At 50.5% G+C, this 14,992-nt stretch overlaps 1 protein-coding gene across 1 annotated transcript in view; it reads right to left on the bottom strand.

Moving 5' to 3' along the window:
* Positions 1 to 14,992, bottom strand: part of KSR2 (kinase suppressor of ras 2) — a 77,843-nt gene that overhangs the window by 12,215 nt on the left and 50,636 nt on the right. Inside the window, exons 12-14 of the mRNA XM_041488790.1 lie at positions 14,719 to 14,785; positions 13,188 to 13,236; positions 11,660 to 12,027 (exon numbers count right to left, since the gene is read on the bottom strand). Coding sequence (XP_041344724.1) covers positions 11,660 to 12,027; positions 13,188 to 13,236; positions 14,719 to 14,785 — 484 coding nt within the window. The remainder of the gene's footprint in view (positions 1 to 11,659; positions 12,028 to 13,187; positions 13,237 to 14,718; positions 14,786 to 14,992) is intronic.

Below are 14,992 nucleotides of genomic sequence, written 5' to 3'. Positions count from 1 at the left end.
GAGAATCACAGAATGGTTTGGGTTGGAAGGGACTTGAGGGACCATGTAGTTCCAGCCCTCTGCCATGGGCAGGGACACCTTGTGTGGGGCTTGGAGCAGCCTGGGATAATGAAAGTGTCCCTGCCATGGCAGAGAGTGGAAATGGGATGAGCTTTAAGGCCCCTTCCACCCAAACCATTCCATGAGTCCATGAAACCCAGAAGAACCCCAAACTCCAGAAGCTCATGGATACAAAGGATCCTCCTGGTCCTAAGCCAGAAGCTCCACATCGCTTCATGGGCAGAATTTTCAGGACAAGCAGTGAAACAGGAATGGGATCAATCCCCACATCCCACAGGTTTTGGAAAGACAACAGCACCCTTCCAAACATTTCCTCACTGGGAGCATTAGGAATTGTCCAGCTGAGCACAAGTGAGCTGCAGTGGGGACTTAGGGCAGCAAGTGCCTCCTCAGGGGTGGTTTTCCTTGCTCAGGTGTCCCAGCAGCTCCCTGAGCATCCCAGCTGGATTTAGCCCGAGGCAGCTGCACTCCCTCTGAACCATCTTCTCCTGCAACACTTGGACTGCAGTCAAATAAGAATTTGCTGGAGATTAGGATCCGAGCACTTGGAAATCAGTGATAAAATCCTCGGGTTTCTGTAACCGGAATGAATCAAAGTGTGCAGAATAACGATGGACATGAATTGTCCTTCCACCACTTGTGTTTTCCTACACTAATTTGCCATATAAACCCACCAAACTTTAAGCTGTGCCACACAACAGCCTTTTGCCACCTCCATGACCTGCCTGCACCCACAGGAGTTCCCCCAGTCCTTCCCAACCCCTGGAAAACACGTTTTCTCACAGAGAAAACCTTTTTACAGCCAGTTGCCTGTGATCTGAATTGGTCACAAATCGGCACTGGAAATGCAATGAGTGAATTAGGCTGGGTTCCAGCCCTAAAGCAAGTTAAGATCAGCTGTTTTCCTGGGAAAGGATTGTTTAGGGGAAAATCCTCACATTTCTGCCTGTCTAAACTGCTGAGATAACCCCAAGCGCGGAACTTGCAGCCTTTTGCTGGTGAGATTTCCATCTTTCCACTTCATTTACAGGATTTCCAAATACTTCCCAGCGGATGGAGCTGCTGCAGGAGAACAGCCAGACCTGGGGTGGTGGCACCAGGACATATCCCTGTCACCTCTGGTCCTCAGACCCTGGCAGAGCCATCAAAGCAGCCCAGGTGCTTCTCCCCTCCCCTCGATGAATAACGCTCAGAATGAATTCACCGAGCGCCTGCCGCACCGGCACATCCGACCTTTCTTGCTGGATAAGGAGCTGCCAATGTGGAGATAAAGCCCTGTTGATACCTTTTATGCAGCACCTGAGCCCATTCAGGCACCACCTGCAGAACCTTTTCATGGCACAGCTCCACAATTCCGCTTCTCCTCGTTCCTCAATCGCTCCCCATTCGGGCAGGACAAAGAGCAGCACCCAGGGCACGCTCGGAGTCTTCTGCCTTTCCACTTGGAGAGGTCCCTGCTGAGCGTGGCTTTGAGGGACACGGCTGTGGATGACAAGGCCACAAAATGCCTATGCTTGATGCCAAAAACAAGGCAGATAATTTGCATCTTCAGATGGATCCCGGGTTATTTAGTGCTGAAGTGAAAATTCATGAGGAATTCTTGTCTTCTTCTCCCAAACTTCTCCATCCCACCTGGCAGCAGAGCGGGTTTATGACACGTGCCCAGTGCCACAAGGTGACCAAACACCATCCAGAGCTGGGGGGTGGCTGGGACAGAGATGCAGAGATCCTTCTGGGAGTCCTCAGGAGAGCACCTCATCCCATGGTACATCCACATCCACATTCCGGTGCCTTTCCCGGCATCAGGACAGGCCCAGCCCCATCCTGCTGCAGATGCCACTCTCAATTCAAAATGAGTTTTTGAAGTGTTCAGCCAAGCAAGCCAAATCCCAAATTGCTTTATAAACACTCTGCATTCCCAACGTGGGCTGGAGACATCAGCAGCGGGAGCAAAGCCAAGGCGGCTCGCAGAGGAACAATTTGGGATGAGGGAGGAAGAGTTGGAGCGCTGCCTCTGGGTGTTTTTGCTGTTCCATGAGAAAACAGCCTCATCCATCTTCCATCCTTTGCGGTTTTTTACCCCTCTCTGCAATATTGATGGTGCACTCTGTGCGTTGGTGGCCAACACCTCTACATTGGTGGTCATTGTCTCTACGTTGACACCCGTTACTCCTACACTGTTGGCCACCACCTCTACACTGGTGGCCACCACCTGTACATTGACGGCCACCGTCTCTATACTGATGGTCATTGTCTCTACACTGGGGGCCAACATCTCTACGCTGGGGGCCATCACCTCTACTTTGATGGCCATCACTTCTGTCCTGGTGACCATTACCTCTACATTCATGGTCATCACCTCTACCTTGATGGACATTGTCTCTACACTGGTGGTCAACATCTCTACACTGATGGCCGACACCTCTGCATTGATGGCCACCACCTCTGAACCGGTGGCCAAAATGCTACATTCATGGCCAACACCTCTGCAAGGACAGAGACTCCATCCTGGCCCCTGCTCAGGAGCAAGGATCATCCCGAGCCGAGAGTTGTGGGGCGCATTCCATCACTCCAGGAGCTTTGTGCTTCTCTTCCCTCTTCCCATCCACATAAACGCCCATTCAATTAAAGAGGTGATAAATGCCAGACCCCGAGAAGTTCATTCCTTGCCGGGATATGGATTTATAGGGAAGCAGCTTGGATACCATGGAGACAGCCAGCACTATGGACCCAGGGGAGACACTGAAGAAGAGAGCGAGGTGGGGAATTAATAAAAAATGCTTTCATATAAAAATACCTCTGCTCCCAGGTTACATCTGTGCTGGAAGAAAGACACGGCAAAGGATGCTTGGATGCTCCCACATTCCCCAGCAGTTTACCCACTTTGAGGTTTTCATGGAAAAAGGACCCTTTGGGGAATGTTAAGAAAGAAACAGCAACAGGAACCACTGAGCCAGGACTTATTTGATTTCATTTGAGCAGGACCAGAGAGGGAAAGAAGGAGCTCTGCTCACTCCAGCACATTCCTGACTTATTTAGGAAGTTTTCCAGCTGCTCCCATATATTGGCTTGTTTTTCTCTTTTCCCAGTGTCTGGCAACGGTGCTTTTGGAACTCAACAGCTCCTGAGGTGTTTCACACAAAGGAAAATTGAACAAGGCTGTAAGAGCAGCAAGGGGAGAGCTTTGGATTAATTTTTATCCCGAGGTTTTGTTTTCCTCTAAATGGATAAGGAATTTCACCCCCTTGATTCCCTGCCAAGGCCAGAGCCAGCAGTGTAGGCATCCAGCCTGAAATTCCTCAGCCCTCTACCCAAACTTCATGACCATGATCAGGGAGGAAAAAGGATATGAGGGAAAATTTCTTCACTGAAAGAGTTGTCAAGCCCTGGCACATCCCTGGAGTTCCAGTCTCTGGAGGATTTAACAGCTCTATGTGGATGTGGCACCTGGGGACACGGATCAGTGGTGGCCTTGGCAGTGCTGGGGGAATGGTTGGAATTGGCAATCTTAAGGATCTTTTCCAATCCAAACAATTCTGTGCTTCTATGGAAGCAGCAGCCAAAACTCAGTGCCAGAAAAGGCGTGGACTGAGCATCCAGCAGATCCCAGCCCCTCTAGGCTGGAAATACTCATCCCATCCAACCCATTCCAACTGAACCCAAAGCAACCTCAATGGGAACCCAGGGAATTCAATTCCTGCCATTTCAAGCAGAGCCCATGTCCCCAGCCCAGAGATGGGAGAGACCCTCCTGCTGCTCATGGAGGAGCCTCTGCAGAGCCAAACCAGCAGGTGGAAACAGAAAAGCCCTGAAGAGCCAATGCTCCCCTCATCCCACTATCTCCAGCCGATGGAACACCGGCTTTTGATGGATATTACTTAGGCAGCAAAATTTTCCTGCCGGCAGCTGGCACGCGAGATAACTACAGCCAAACCACAAGGGCTGCAGGAGGAGGAGGAGGAGGAAAAGGAGGAGGAGGGGGATCTGCCTCCCTGAAAAGTAGCTCCAACTCCATCATCACCTCGGAAAAAAACAAGTTCTTTGGAAAAAGCCAACTCCATGCATTTTTATTTGGAGGAAATAGAGGAGACGAGCTCTTCTCCAGCTGCAGGGAGAAGAGCTCGGAGCCAGGTGAATGCAAAGCAGCCCCTGGGGCTTAGCTAAAGCCAGGCTTGCAAACAAGTCATCCAAAAAAGCTCCATGCTCCAGGTGCCACTTGCTGCCTTTGGAAAGGACGCACTCGGAGTCAGCTTTGAGAGAGAGGGGTGGGTGCACAGGGATGAGTGGAGGCGCCTCGACCTCCTTGTCTCTGATATATTCTCTGCACTGTTTTGAACTTCAGGAAGGAAAAGAAATTTTTTTTAAAAACCCTTTTGGAGAAAGGAAAGAAACTTTGGATTGAGCCAGCTGCTTCCCTGGAACCCAGCTCCACTTTGGAATGGTAATAATGATTATTATTAATAAAAAGGTAATGCTGCTGTGGCAGGAAGGATCTGTTTCTTTGGCTAGGCAGGGTGCCAGCACATTGATCCCCCACAGGCTCTGTCCTGCTCTGTCCCAAAGAGGATCCCAGGCACTGAGGATGCTCAGAAAAAATCAGAAATTATGCTGGGATGTCACTCAACAGGGATGGGAAGAGCTGATACGAGCAGAAGGATTTTTTGGGACCATCTCTCAGTGGGGCACTTAATCAAAGGCACTTCCTTAAGTCTCTTCCTCTCCAGCACAGCAAATCCCGCTGTGTTAAGCACTTTCCCAGAGAAATGAGGGCCAAACCAGCAATACTTCCATGGCATTTGGAAACACTCTTAAAACACAAAGGAAAACTTTCCCCTGGAGCATCCTCCATGTTAAGGAGCCGCCAGCAGCGGGGATTTGATGCTCCAGTGGGCAGGAAAAACTCAGCCAGCCCCGATGTTCCCACATCAAACACAGAGGATCAAGCTGCTGCTTTTCCCTATTCCCAACCATCCTCTTGGCTCAGGATATTCCCTCCCCAAGCTGCTGCCTGCCGGTGGAAGATATATCCAGGTTTAATGTATATATTAATTCACATATTGACTTTCCCGTTGTCAGTCGTTATCAAGATTTATCCGGCCTGATGGCCTGGCATCGATTGGGAGGGAGTGCATTCCCACGGGTCAATCCATTCTGATCCAGTGCCTGGCATGAAGTCGATCCCTATTTATTACATGATCTACGAGCTCCATTAACTGCCAGGGAAGGGAATGCGGCAGAAAAGTAGGAAAAGGGAAAACAACAGAGGCAGAAGAGAAGGGTCTGGCTCCCAAAGTGGGTGTTTGAACATGGATGGGGTTAGGGGAGGCAGGAATCCACGGCTTCCCTTCCCACAATACACCTGGGAGCAGGGAGAGAAGGGCAGGACCTGAAAGGCACTTTGGAAATGCTCCAGGATCAGATAAGTGTGGAATGGTTTGAGTGGGAAGTGACCTTAAAGATGAACCCATCCCACCCCCTGCCATGGGCAGGGACACCTTCCACTATCCCAGGGTGCTCCAAGCCCCACCCAGCCTGGCCTGGGACCCTTCCAGGGATAGGGCAGCCTGTGCCAAGGCCTCACAGGGAAGAATCGCTTCCCAAAATCCCATCTAACCCTGCCCTCTGTCCATGGGAAGCCATTCCCTGTATCCTATCAGTGCATGGCTCCAGCCTGGCATGAAGGAAAACAAGGTGGTAACTCTGTGCCTCGGTTTCTCTCCCACTGATCAGGATTTACAGCTTCTCCTTCAATTCTCAGCACAGGAAGGAAGAATTCATTTTAAGTCCATGGAGGAGAAAAATCACATTTCATAGAACCCTGCAATGGTTTTGGTTGGAAGAGACCTTAAAAATCCTCCCAATTCCAATCCTTCCCATGGGCAGTGATGCCCTCAGGTTGCCCAGGGCTCCATCTGGCCTGACCTTGTTGTTCCTTCAATTTGTGGTTAGTTAAAGATCAAAGGACAATTGGGTTGCCCTGGAGGGAACAGGGAGCTGGCTGCAAGCACCACGGAGCATCCACAGGGAAAAACCAGATCCCCCCCAGTCTGCTCCATCTTAACTGCCATGGCTTCCACCCTTCCCCTTTCCTCCCATCCTTCAAATCAGGCTAAATATCCCCAGCTTCCTGAGCATTAAGATTTGCAAGCCCCAAAACCTTCCCAGCTGGGCTGTGCCTGTAAAGGTCAGGAGATCTGGCACTGGGAGAGGCTAAAGCCGAGCTTTGTCCAGAGCTCTTCCGCGCCCAGCGGGAACAAGGTGCAGGGATGGGAGAGCATCCCTTGTGAAGGGCTTGTTCCTCCCAGCAGCAGAGCCAAACATTAAATATTGGCAAAATCCAGCATGGAAATCTATTATAAAATCAAAGTAAACCCCAGTATTTGGTCCATGCACTAAAGTTATCCACGAACAAACAGCTGAAGTGCCTTGGATATTCTTCCCATCCCTCACCCTCATGCCTTCCCAATTAATTAGTGCCAGGGAATGTGTTCCTGTCATTAAAACCTGTTTTCCACAGAGAAAAAAGAGCAAACTCTCATTTCATCTTTGGTATCTCATGTAAGGACAGGGACTGGGTTTATCTCCACCCCCCCACCACCAGCAGCTCCAGGGAAGGGTTTAGGAGATGCTCCCTCTCCAGCAGAAACATTCCAAGTTCCTCGGCTCCAAAGGCACTTTCGACAAATTAATTCTCTTTACACAGTTCTGCCAAGGTCAGGTTAATTCCTAATGTTCCTCAGTGTTCTCCTTGGCCTTCCCAGCAGGGACATAAATCATGGCCACACAGCCCCGGTGGCATCACCAGCAGCACCCTGGAAAGTTGAAGTCACCCTGGCGTGACAAGAGAGGGGTCACAAACCCAGCCTGGAGCATCCCAAGGAGCAAATCCCAGACTCCCTGCACAAGTTCCGAGAGCCACGGTGGAGCTTTTAACTAAAAACCCAAGAAATTTTGGAAAAGCTGCCCCAAACTCCCCCACACAAGCCAGTGTGAGCTCAAAGCCCAGTCAAAGTCCAGCTCAAATCTTCTCCCAGACTGAGTAACCTCACTCCCTTCTCCCAAACAACATTCCCAACCACCAGGAACCCAAGGAGCTGCATGCAGTGTGCTGATCCCCTGCTTCATTACAGACCCAAGGAGCACCTGGAGCCTTGGGAAGCATAAATAAGCATTCAAATCCCCCCTTTTTTTCCTCAGGAGGAGCACCCAGAATCCTAAAATGTGGGAGTTTCTGCTTTCATGGGTGGCTGGAGCCATTTTATCAGGATTGGGAAAGAACTTGATCCTTGGAAGGCCCCTTGGGTGGCTGAGGCTTTACCTCTGCTCCTGCACTGGGGGCCAGGACCAGGAGCCCCAAGGAGCTGAGTTTACCCAGGCCTGGCTTTGTCACGCTCCCCAGCAGCAAAACCAACTCGTTATTCCAACAAATGGAGTTTTTCCAGCCCTTTCATTCCCGCCCAGCCAAGGACTTTTCCGCCTTTCCCGCCATCCATTAAGCAGCGCTCAAAGCACCAAGGCTTGCACCCGCTCCAGCTCCAGACTAATTAAGATGGATGTTAATTGTCCCCAGCGCTCATTACCCAAGAGAAAACCCATTAGCAGCTCTGATGGAACCGTTCCTTGCAGTCGCCACCTCCCACTGCTGAAAAATGCTGGATTTCTGCTTTTCTGTCGCGTTAAGAGAGAACTCAGGAGTCATGGAATGGTTTGGGTTGGAGGGACCTTAAGGCCCATCCAGTGCCACCCCTGCCATGGGCAGGGACACCTTCCACTGTCCCAGGCTGCTCCAAGCCCCGTCCAACCTGGCCTTGGGCACTGCCAGGATGGAGTGGCCACAGGTGCACTGGGAATTCCATCCCACCCCCTCCCCACCCTCCCAGAGAACAATTCCTAATTCCCAATATCCCATCCATCCCTGCCCTCTGGCAGTGGGAAGCCATTCCCTGTGTCCTGTCCCTCCATCCCTTGTCCCCAGTCCCTCTCCAGCTCTCCTGGAACCCCTTTGGGCACAGCAAGGGGCTCTGAGCTCTCCCTGGAGCCTTCTTTTTTCCAGTCTCAATCCCACTGTTTTTATCATTGAGGAATATATTAAACAGTGCTGGTCCAATTCATCCATAAAGACATTAATATCGGGAAAATCAGCTTTTTAACCCAAACTATCCCATCCTCAGCCAGCTGCTGCCTCAGTTTCCCCTTCCATTTTTTCCCCTGTGGGCCATGCTCTTTGGATGGGGAAATTTCTTTCTGCTAATGAGACGATCCCTGAATATCACAGGCAATCAGGAAGGAAAACGTCGGGATGGGGAAAAGTAAAAATAAACCCGGCTATAAATAACCCCCTTCCGGCAGCGCCGGTGGCACGACGTGGTGAAGCCCCTTCCCAGGGACACGCAGCTGCTCCCAGACGTGCAGGGAAATGGAGATTTCTGCAACAGCCACAAGGAATTGCTGGGATTTTGTGGAAAAAAAGGCCTCGAGTGGCCACTTGTGGGCTCCCAGGAGAAAAGTGGTGGCCTTTTCCACACACACAGAAAGTCCTGCCCTGGGAATGGGCAGAGAGAAGGTGAGGAAATCCTGATATCCTGAGTTTATAGCCATAATCCCCTCCTCAGGCAGCTGGGAATGATTTCCCCCACTCCAAGTAGAGCCTGGTTTAAAGTTATTCCCATAAACCTGCAAGGAAAACTTGGGTCCCTTTGGGAAAGTCCTGTTGGAAGAGTGATGCTCCCCCAGTGCCACCTCCTGGACCATTCCCAATATCCTATACCATTCCCAGGATTCTGGACATTCCCACACTGCCCTCTTCCCTGCCTCATTCCCTACAACACCCAAGCAGCAGCTCTCATGGCAGAAAAGCTCCCAGGGCTGTCATATCCCTTAGGAAAAACCTGAAACGTGGATGGGAGGGAAAGCTGCACATGGTGAGAGGGCTTTTCCCTACAGAAGATGGCCAGAGACTTCCCAAAAATGTTCAGCCAAGGATAGACCAGACAAGGAGAGCCAGCACAAGAGCAAGGAAGCATCCTTGGATGTAGGGATTAGATCAAACATAAGGAAAAGTTTTCCACAGTGAGGGTGGGGAGAGTGGGGGTGCCCAGAGCAGCTGTGGCTGCCCCTGGATTCCTGTGTCCAAGGAATGTTGGACAGGGCTTGGAGCACCCTGGGATAGTGAAAGATGTCTCTGCCTGTGGCAAGGGGTGGGATGGGATGAGCTTTAAATTCCTTTCCAAGCCAAACACAAATTCAAAAATTCTGATTCCTGTGCTGTCATAGAACAGCAGAACAGGAAGCTTCAAAGCAGGAAAATTGTGTTTGGAAGTTACCTCCGGGCTATGGGATGTGTACTCACACAGTCCTGGGCTTCCCAAAAATCCTGAGACTGAGCTGAGCCCCACTGATTTTCCTGCACCCCAGAAATCCCAGCAGGAGAAACCAAACAGGTTTCCAGTTGCAATTGTAAAATTCTCATGGAATGGTTTGGGTTGGGAGCGACATTAATGCTCACCCCATTCCAGGTGAAAGGGACACTTTCACTGTCCCAGGCTGCTCCAAGCTCTGTCCAGCCTGGCCTTGGGCACTGCCAGGGATCCAGGGGCAGCCACAGCTGCTCTGGGCACCCTGTGCCAGGGCCTGCCCACCCTCCCAGCCAACAATTCCTAATTCCCTATATCCCATCCATCCTTACTGTCCTTTGGTTTAAAGCTGATATTGGTTCACCTTTTGAAGGATGCAGATAAAAGTGAGTTGTAGGAACAAGCAAATGATGCCAGGAAATGTTGTGAGCTTGGGTTATATTTGGGCAATTTAATACATTTACATTTTGACCTCAAAAAACAGAACCAAGTGCAGCTGGAAGAGGAACAGCATGAGCAGAGCTCCACGTTCCTCACATTAATTCACCAGGTTGCAGCAGCACACAGACTGATTTTGTCCAGCTGTCAAAAATGGCACCTTTCTGCTTTTACGGAAAGACCCATTTGAATAGAAAATGGAAGAGAAAACATTCCACGGCTCAAATTAAAAAAAGAATAAAAAATAAAAAAGAATCAAGGAATACATTTCCCAGGTTTTGCTATTGAATAACCCTGAAAAGCTGAGCAAATGGGGGCTGCAGAGGGATGGCGGAGCGCGACGGAGACGCCGCCTTTTTCTTTGGGAACGCGGTGTGACACACGGATGGGGGCTCTGACTCATCCATCAATACATGTGTTTGCACACTTTCCCAAAAGCTTTTGGCCTGGAGCTACCCAATAGATGGAAATGCTGCAGAATTTTCCCCAGATGGCTCATTTTTGGTCCTGAATAAAAGGCATCGTTTTTCCAGTCACCAGCTGGGGAGAGGCAGCCCCACTTTGGAGTCACCCTGACCCCAGAGGATGAAACTCCCAAGGCAAACACCATCCAAGAACTCACCAGAGCAGGGATGAGGTAACACAAATTTGGGGTGAAATCCTTTTGGTTTGGACAAAGAGGGAACAGAGCACCTGCAGAGCCACCCCATCTGGGATCAGGGACTGGGAGGTGCCACTTGCAAGGGAAAATTAGGGACATTAGGAAAAGATGATGCAATATTTCATCACTGATGGCTGTTGGAAGCGGTGCCATTCCATTGCTTTTTGAAATGCTGCCAGGAGGAAAATTCAACCTCACCTTGGAGAAAATTCTCTGGGAGAAAACAACCTGTTTGGGATGAAAAGCAGGACCATGTCCAGTCCCATGGCTGAAATCATGGTCTGGAGGTGAAGGAAATCATGCAATTCCCTGGAATAAATGCATTTCCCATGACAACAGCTGCTCTGGTAGCACTTGCAGCCTCTTTGCCTCCAGGCCAGGTGAGATGTTTTGCCTAACTAAGCATGGATTACACTTGGAGACTCTGTGCTGCATTCCCATTGGGAATGTGGATAAGGGCAGATATTTGCCTTGAGAGCCAGAAAGCTATGGAGGTGTTGGGTGGCCTGGAAGCCCCCAAATCCCCAAAGCCCTGAAAGTTGCAAGGAGCCTCTCAGTCTTCCAGTTACTAAAGGGGCTCCAGGAGAGCTGGAGAGGGACTGGGGACAAGGGATGGAGGGACAGGACACAGGGAATGGCTTCCCACTGCCAGAGGGCAGGGGTGGATGGGATATTGGGATTTAGGAATTGTTCCCTGTCAGGGTGGGCGGGCCTTGGCACAGGGTGCCCAGAGCAGCTGTGGCTGCCCCTGGATCCCTGGCAGTGCCCAAGGCCAGGCTGGAATAACCTGGGATAGTGGAAGGTGCTAAAGCCCTGGATTGGCTTTAAGGTCTCTCCCAACAAGCAAAACCATTCCATGATTCCATGATGCTTCCTGTGCCTGGATAAACAAACCATTCCTATCTGGAGCTCCCCTCCTACAGAAGACCGTCCTGCCTAGACAGACTTTTGGATTTGCTGTGTCCTCCACACCACAAACCCCAGCACATGAAGAACATGGATACAGCACATGGAGAGCATCCCCCCTTCTTTAGGGGAGGAAACTCAACCCAACGGCACCATTGGACTGGAGGAAAAAAAAGACAGGGAAAACTGCATTTTTTAGACAGGGAACACAAATTTTTGGCCAGACAAAACCAACTCCAACCTGGTGATGATGGCGAGGTGGGGAGGGCTCATGCAGGCCCCCATGAAGAGCACCACGTTCTCGTGCCGGGTCTGCCGGTAGGCCATGACCTCCCTCTTGAAGGCCTTGAGCTGGTCCTCGTTGTCGCGCTCGATGTCGATGAGGCGGATGGCCACCTCCCCGTGCCAGCGCCCGTGGAACACCTGCCCGAAGCGGCCCTTGCCGATGAGCTCCCCGATCTCCAGCTGCTCAAAGGGGATGTCCCACTCCTGCAGGAAGATGCTGGTCTGGCTGGCCTTGCGCGGGAAGTTGCGCGCGGAGAGCAGCGAGAGGTTCATCTCCTCGAAGTCGTCCTCGGACTCCTGCACCTCCTCGGCGCCTTCCTCGTTCTGTGGTGGGCAAACGGCATGGGGAACAATAAAACAGGGAGGAAACTGCAGGAAAAACCCCGCTGAGCCAACTCCTGCTCGCTCAGACCCAGAGGAACTGGGCAGGGGCCTCCCAGCGCCAATGGAGCAGCCCTGTTCTACACAAAGTTGGCAGAATCCCAGGTTTTCATAGAATCATGGAATCCTTTAGGTTGGAAAAGCCATCTGGGGTAGACTCCAATGTCACCATGATATTTTATGAAAATCTTTTTGCTAGGATTTTCTCCTGAGAAGCTGAGAAGCCTCAGAAAAGAAATGTAAACAATAACCATCTGATGGCTGTGGAATGTGGCCTGGAGATGGTTTACCAACAAGTGCATCTTTGATTGGTCTCATGTGAGTTGTTTTTACTTAATGACCAATCACAGCCAGCTGTGTCAGACTGTCTGTCACAAGTTTTTATTATTCATTCCTTTCCCTTCCTAGCCTTCTGATGTATCCTTTCTTCTATTATTTTAGTACAGCTTTAGTATAGCATATTTAATATAATATAATATCATAATATAATAAATCAGCCTTCTAAGAAATATGGAGACAGATTCATCTCTTCCCTCGTCCTGGGACCCACAAACACAACAACACTCCAACCCTTCCCCAGCATGGCCAAGGCCTCTACAAACCCATCCCCAAGTGCCACAAGCACGGGGCTTTAAATCCCCCCAGAGCTGGGGACACCACCGCTTCCACGTGGAACCATTTAACCCCATCCTGGGGCTAAATTTAAGATTGTGACCCATCAGAGATTTAATTACTTTGTCTTAAAACAGTTTCATCCTCCCCTGACTAAGCTGTGCTCTGTTAATTCCCATTATTTCCGGACCCCTTGATGGTCCATTTAGACTTCCTGCAGGATTTACAACACCCTTTAAAAGCTCCATCCTCATCTTCCCTTCCCTTCCTTCCCTCCCACCGCATTTTTAATGCCTCCTAAAAAACCTCATTGAATTCCAAACTCTAAGCCCAGGAGGGTCCATCTCCATGGGGTGGGGACACGGATGCCTGGACTTTAATTCAATTATCAGCAACTCCACTGCACAGATGGGAAACGTCTCCATTTCCCAGGAAATGTGCCCCAAGATATCCTTAAAACCAAGGCCCATTAAGCACAGGAGCCATCTCACCTCCGAGGTGGGCTCCACTTCAATTTGAAGCAATGGGTTTCCTTCCAGGCTGTTAAAAGAATTATGGAATTAACACCATGGAAAAACACCAGGAGCTGGGGAGCAGTCCCTCTTCCTGCCCGGGGATAAAGGGATCAGAGAGGAGAAGGTGTCACTAACCCAGGGAAAGGGACAGATTTCCCCCCCCCGCCACTGACCCTGACCACACTCAAGGCATTTTCAGGGATTTCTAAGATTTCTTCACAACCAACCCCAGCCAAAGCAGAAGTGCAGAAGGAAAGAAAAGGAGTTTTTCAACCATTTTGGAGAAGTGGAGGGTTCAGAAATCCCCTCCCTGCAGTAAAGCACCCAAATTGGACTGGTTTTCCAGTTCTTTTCCTTCCCTGTTCACTCAGCACCTCCCACCCCCAGGTCCATGATTGGGCTTTGCTGCTCCTGACAATTAATGGGGAATTAGGGAAGTTCTGAATGAGGGATCAGCTGGAACATCATATAAATATATTATAAATTATTATTATTAATCTCTTCCCAGGGGAATTACGCTCCCCCAGGACACTCGGACATGGCAGTCCTGCAAGTCCTATCCCATTCCACAGCCACTAAAGACTATAAATCCCAGGATCCTACAGAAAATGAGTAAATCTTGGTATTTTGAGCAGCTTGGGAAGCCCAAGTGGCTGCAAAACATCTCCATGGATGGGTGGTTTGCAGGAGCAGCCAGCTCCTCATCGCTATCCCAGGCACGAATCCCTGTCTCCCGAGGATCCAGAGATGTTTAACCCAGCCAAGCCCAGGATGGCTTCCATGGGAAGTTTTCAGTGTGGGGGGAGCCAGAGGGAATCACAGATTTTGGGTATTGACAGCTGTTCCTCCCCAAAAATCTTATGTCTTGACACCTTCCTTTAGGCAGGGGGGAAAAAAAAGGCTTTGGTTTTGCCATTTTTCTATGAATTCCCAAGGGACAGAGGTTCCATCCTTTGCTCCACTGGATCCCCAGCAGAATTTGGAGAGTGTGGACGAGCCAGCCAAAAACTGGGGCCAGACCTGATCCCTTAAACCCCTGGCTTGTGAAATCCTTCAAAAATGGCCTTTAGAGGAAGGATCAGGAGGGACAGAGCAGTGGAGTGTGGGTGGAGGAGCAGCACAGGCTCCAGGACACCAAGGAATGATGGTTTTGGGCTCAACCTGCTAGGGAGGGATGGTTCTCACACTGATTAGATGCTGCTTTTCCCAACTTTCAGCCTAGAGTTTATTGGGCTTGAAAATATTGGAAGTGGCAAAGATATGCTGGTTATTTGCTTTTAGTTTAATTATAACTGAATTAATCCCTTGGGCTTGGGCTTTTTGGACTGAAATCCATTTTTTTTCCTGCAGGGAAGAGGTGTGGGTTATAAATGAACCCCTTGCCCTCCTTCTCAACCTTCCAGAGCCTGGGAGTCTCACCAGGACCACCTGAGCCAGGGAAGCACCCAAGGGGGCCTGGAGGATTTGGGGAGCAGAGGGAAGGGGGTGGTAATGGGGAGTCACTCACATGGGGTTGGAGGTGACGGGGTGCAGGACGACCTGCGGGGCTCGGGTCGGCGTCTCAGGCACCACATCTGGGAACAGGAGAGAGGAGTCAGAGACCTCTGGGGGTATCCAGGGGAGTTAAACCCCATCCTTCACCCCCAGGGCCCATTTAGTGACACCCTGAGTAGGGCTGGGGGTCACTTAGGGCCACCCAACCCTGCAGCACCAATAGGCTTTGAGGAGAAATCCCACCCCAGCACCTCCCTGGCACAAATCCAGGGGTTTGGAGAGCTGGC

This window comes from Pyrgilauda ruficollis, unplaced genomic scaffold, assembly GCF_017590135.1.
Source record: "Pyrgilauda ruficollis isolate IOZ18807 unplaced genomic scaffold, ASM1759013v1 scaffold9, whole genome shotgun sequence".
Taxonomy (NCBI): domain Eukaryota; kingdom Metazoa; phylum Chordata; class Aves; order Passeriformes; family Passeridae; genus Pyrgilauda; species Pyrgilauda ruficollis.
Note: the sequence above shows the minus strand (reverse complement) of the source record. Positions and strands in the feature narration are given on the sequence as shown.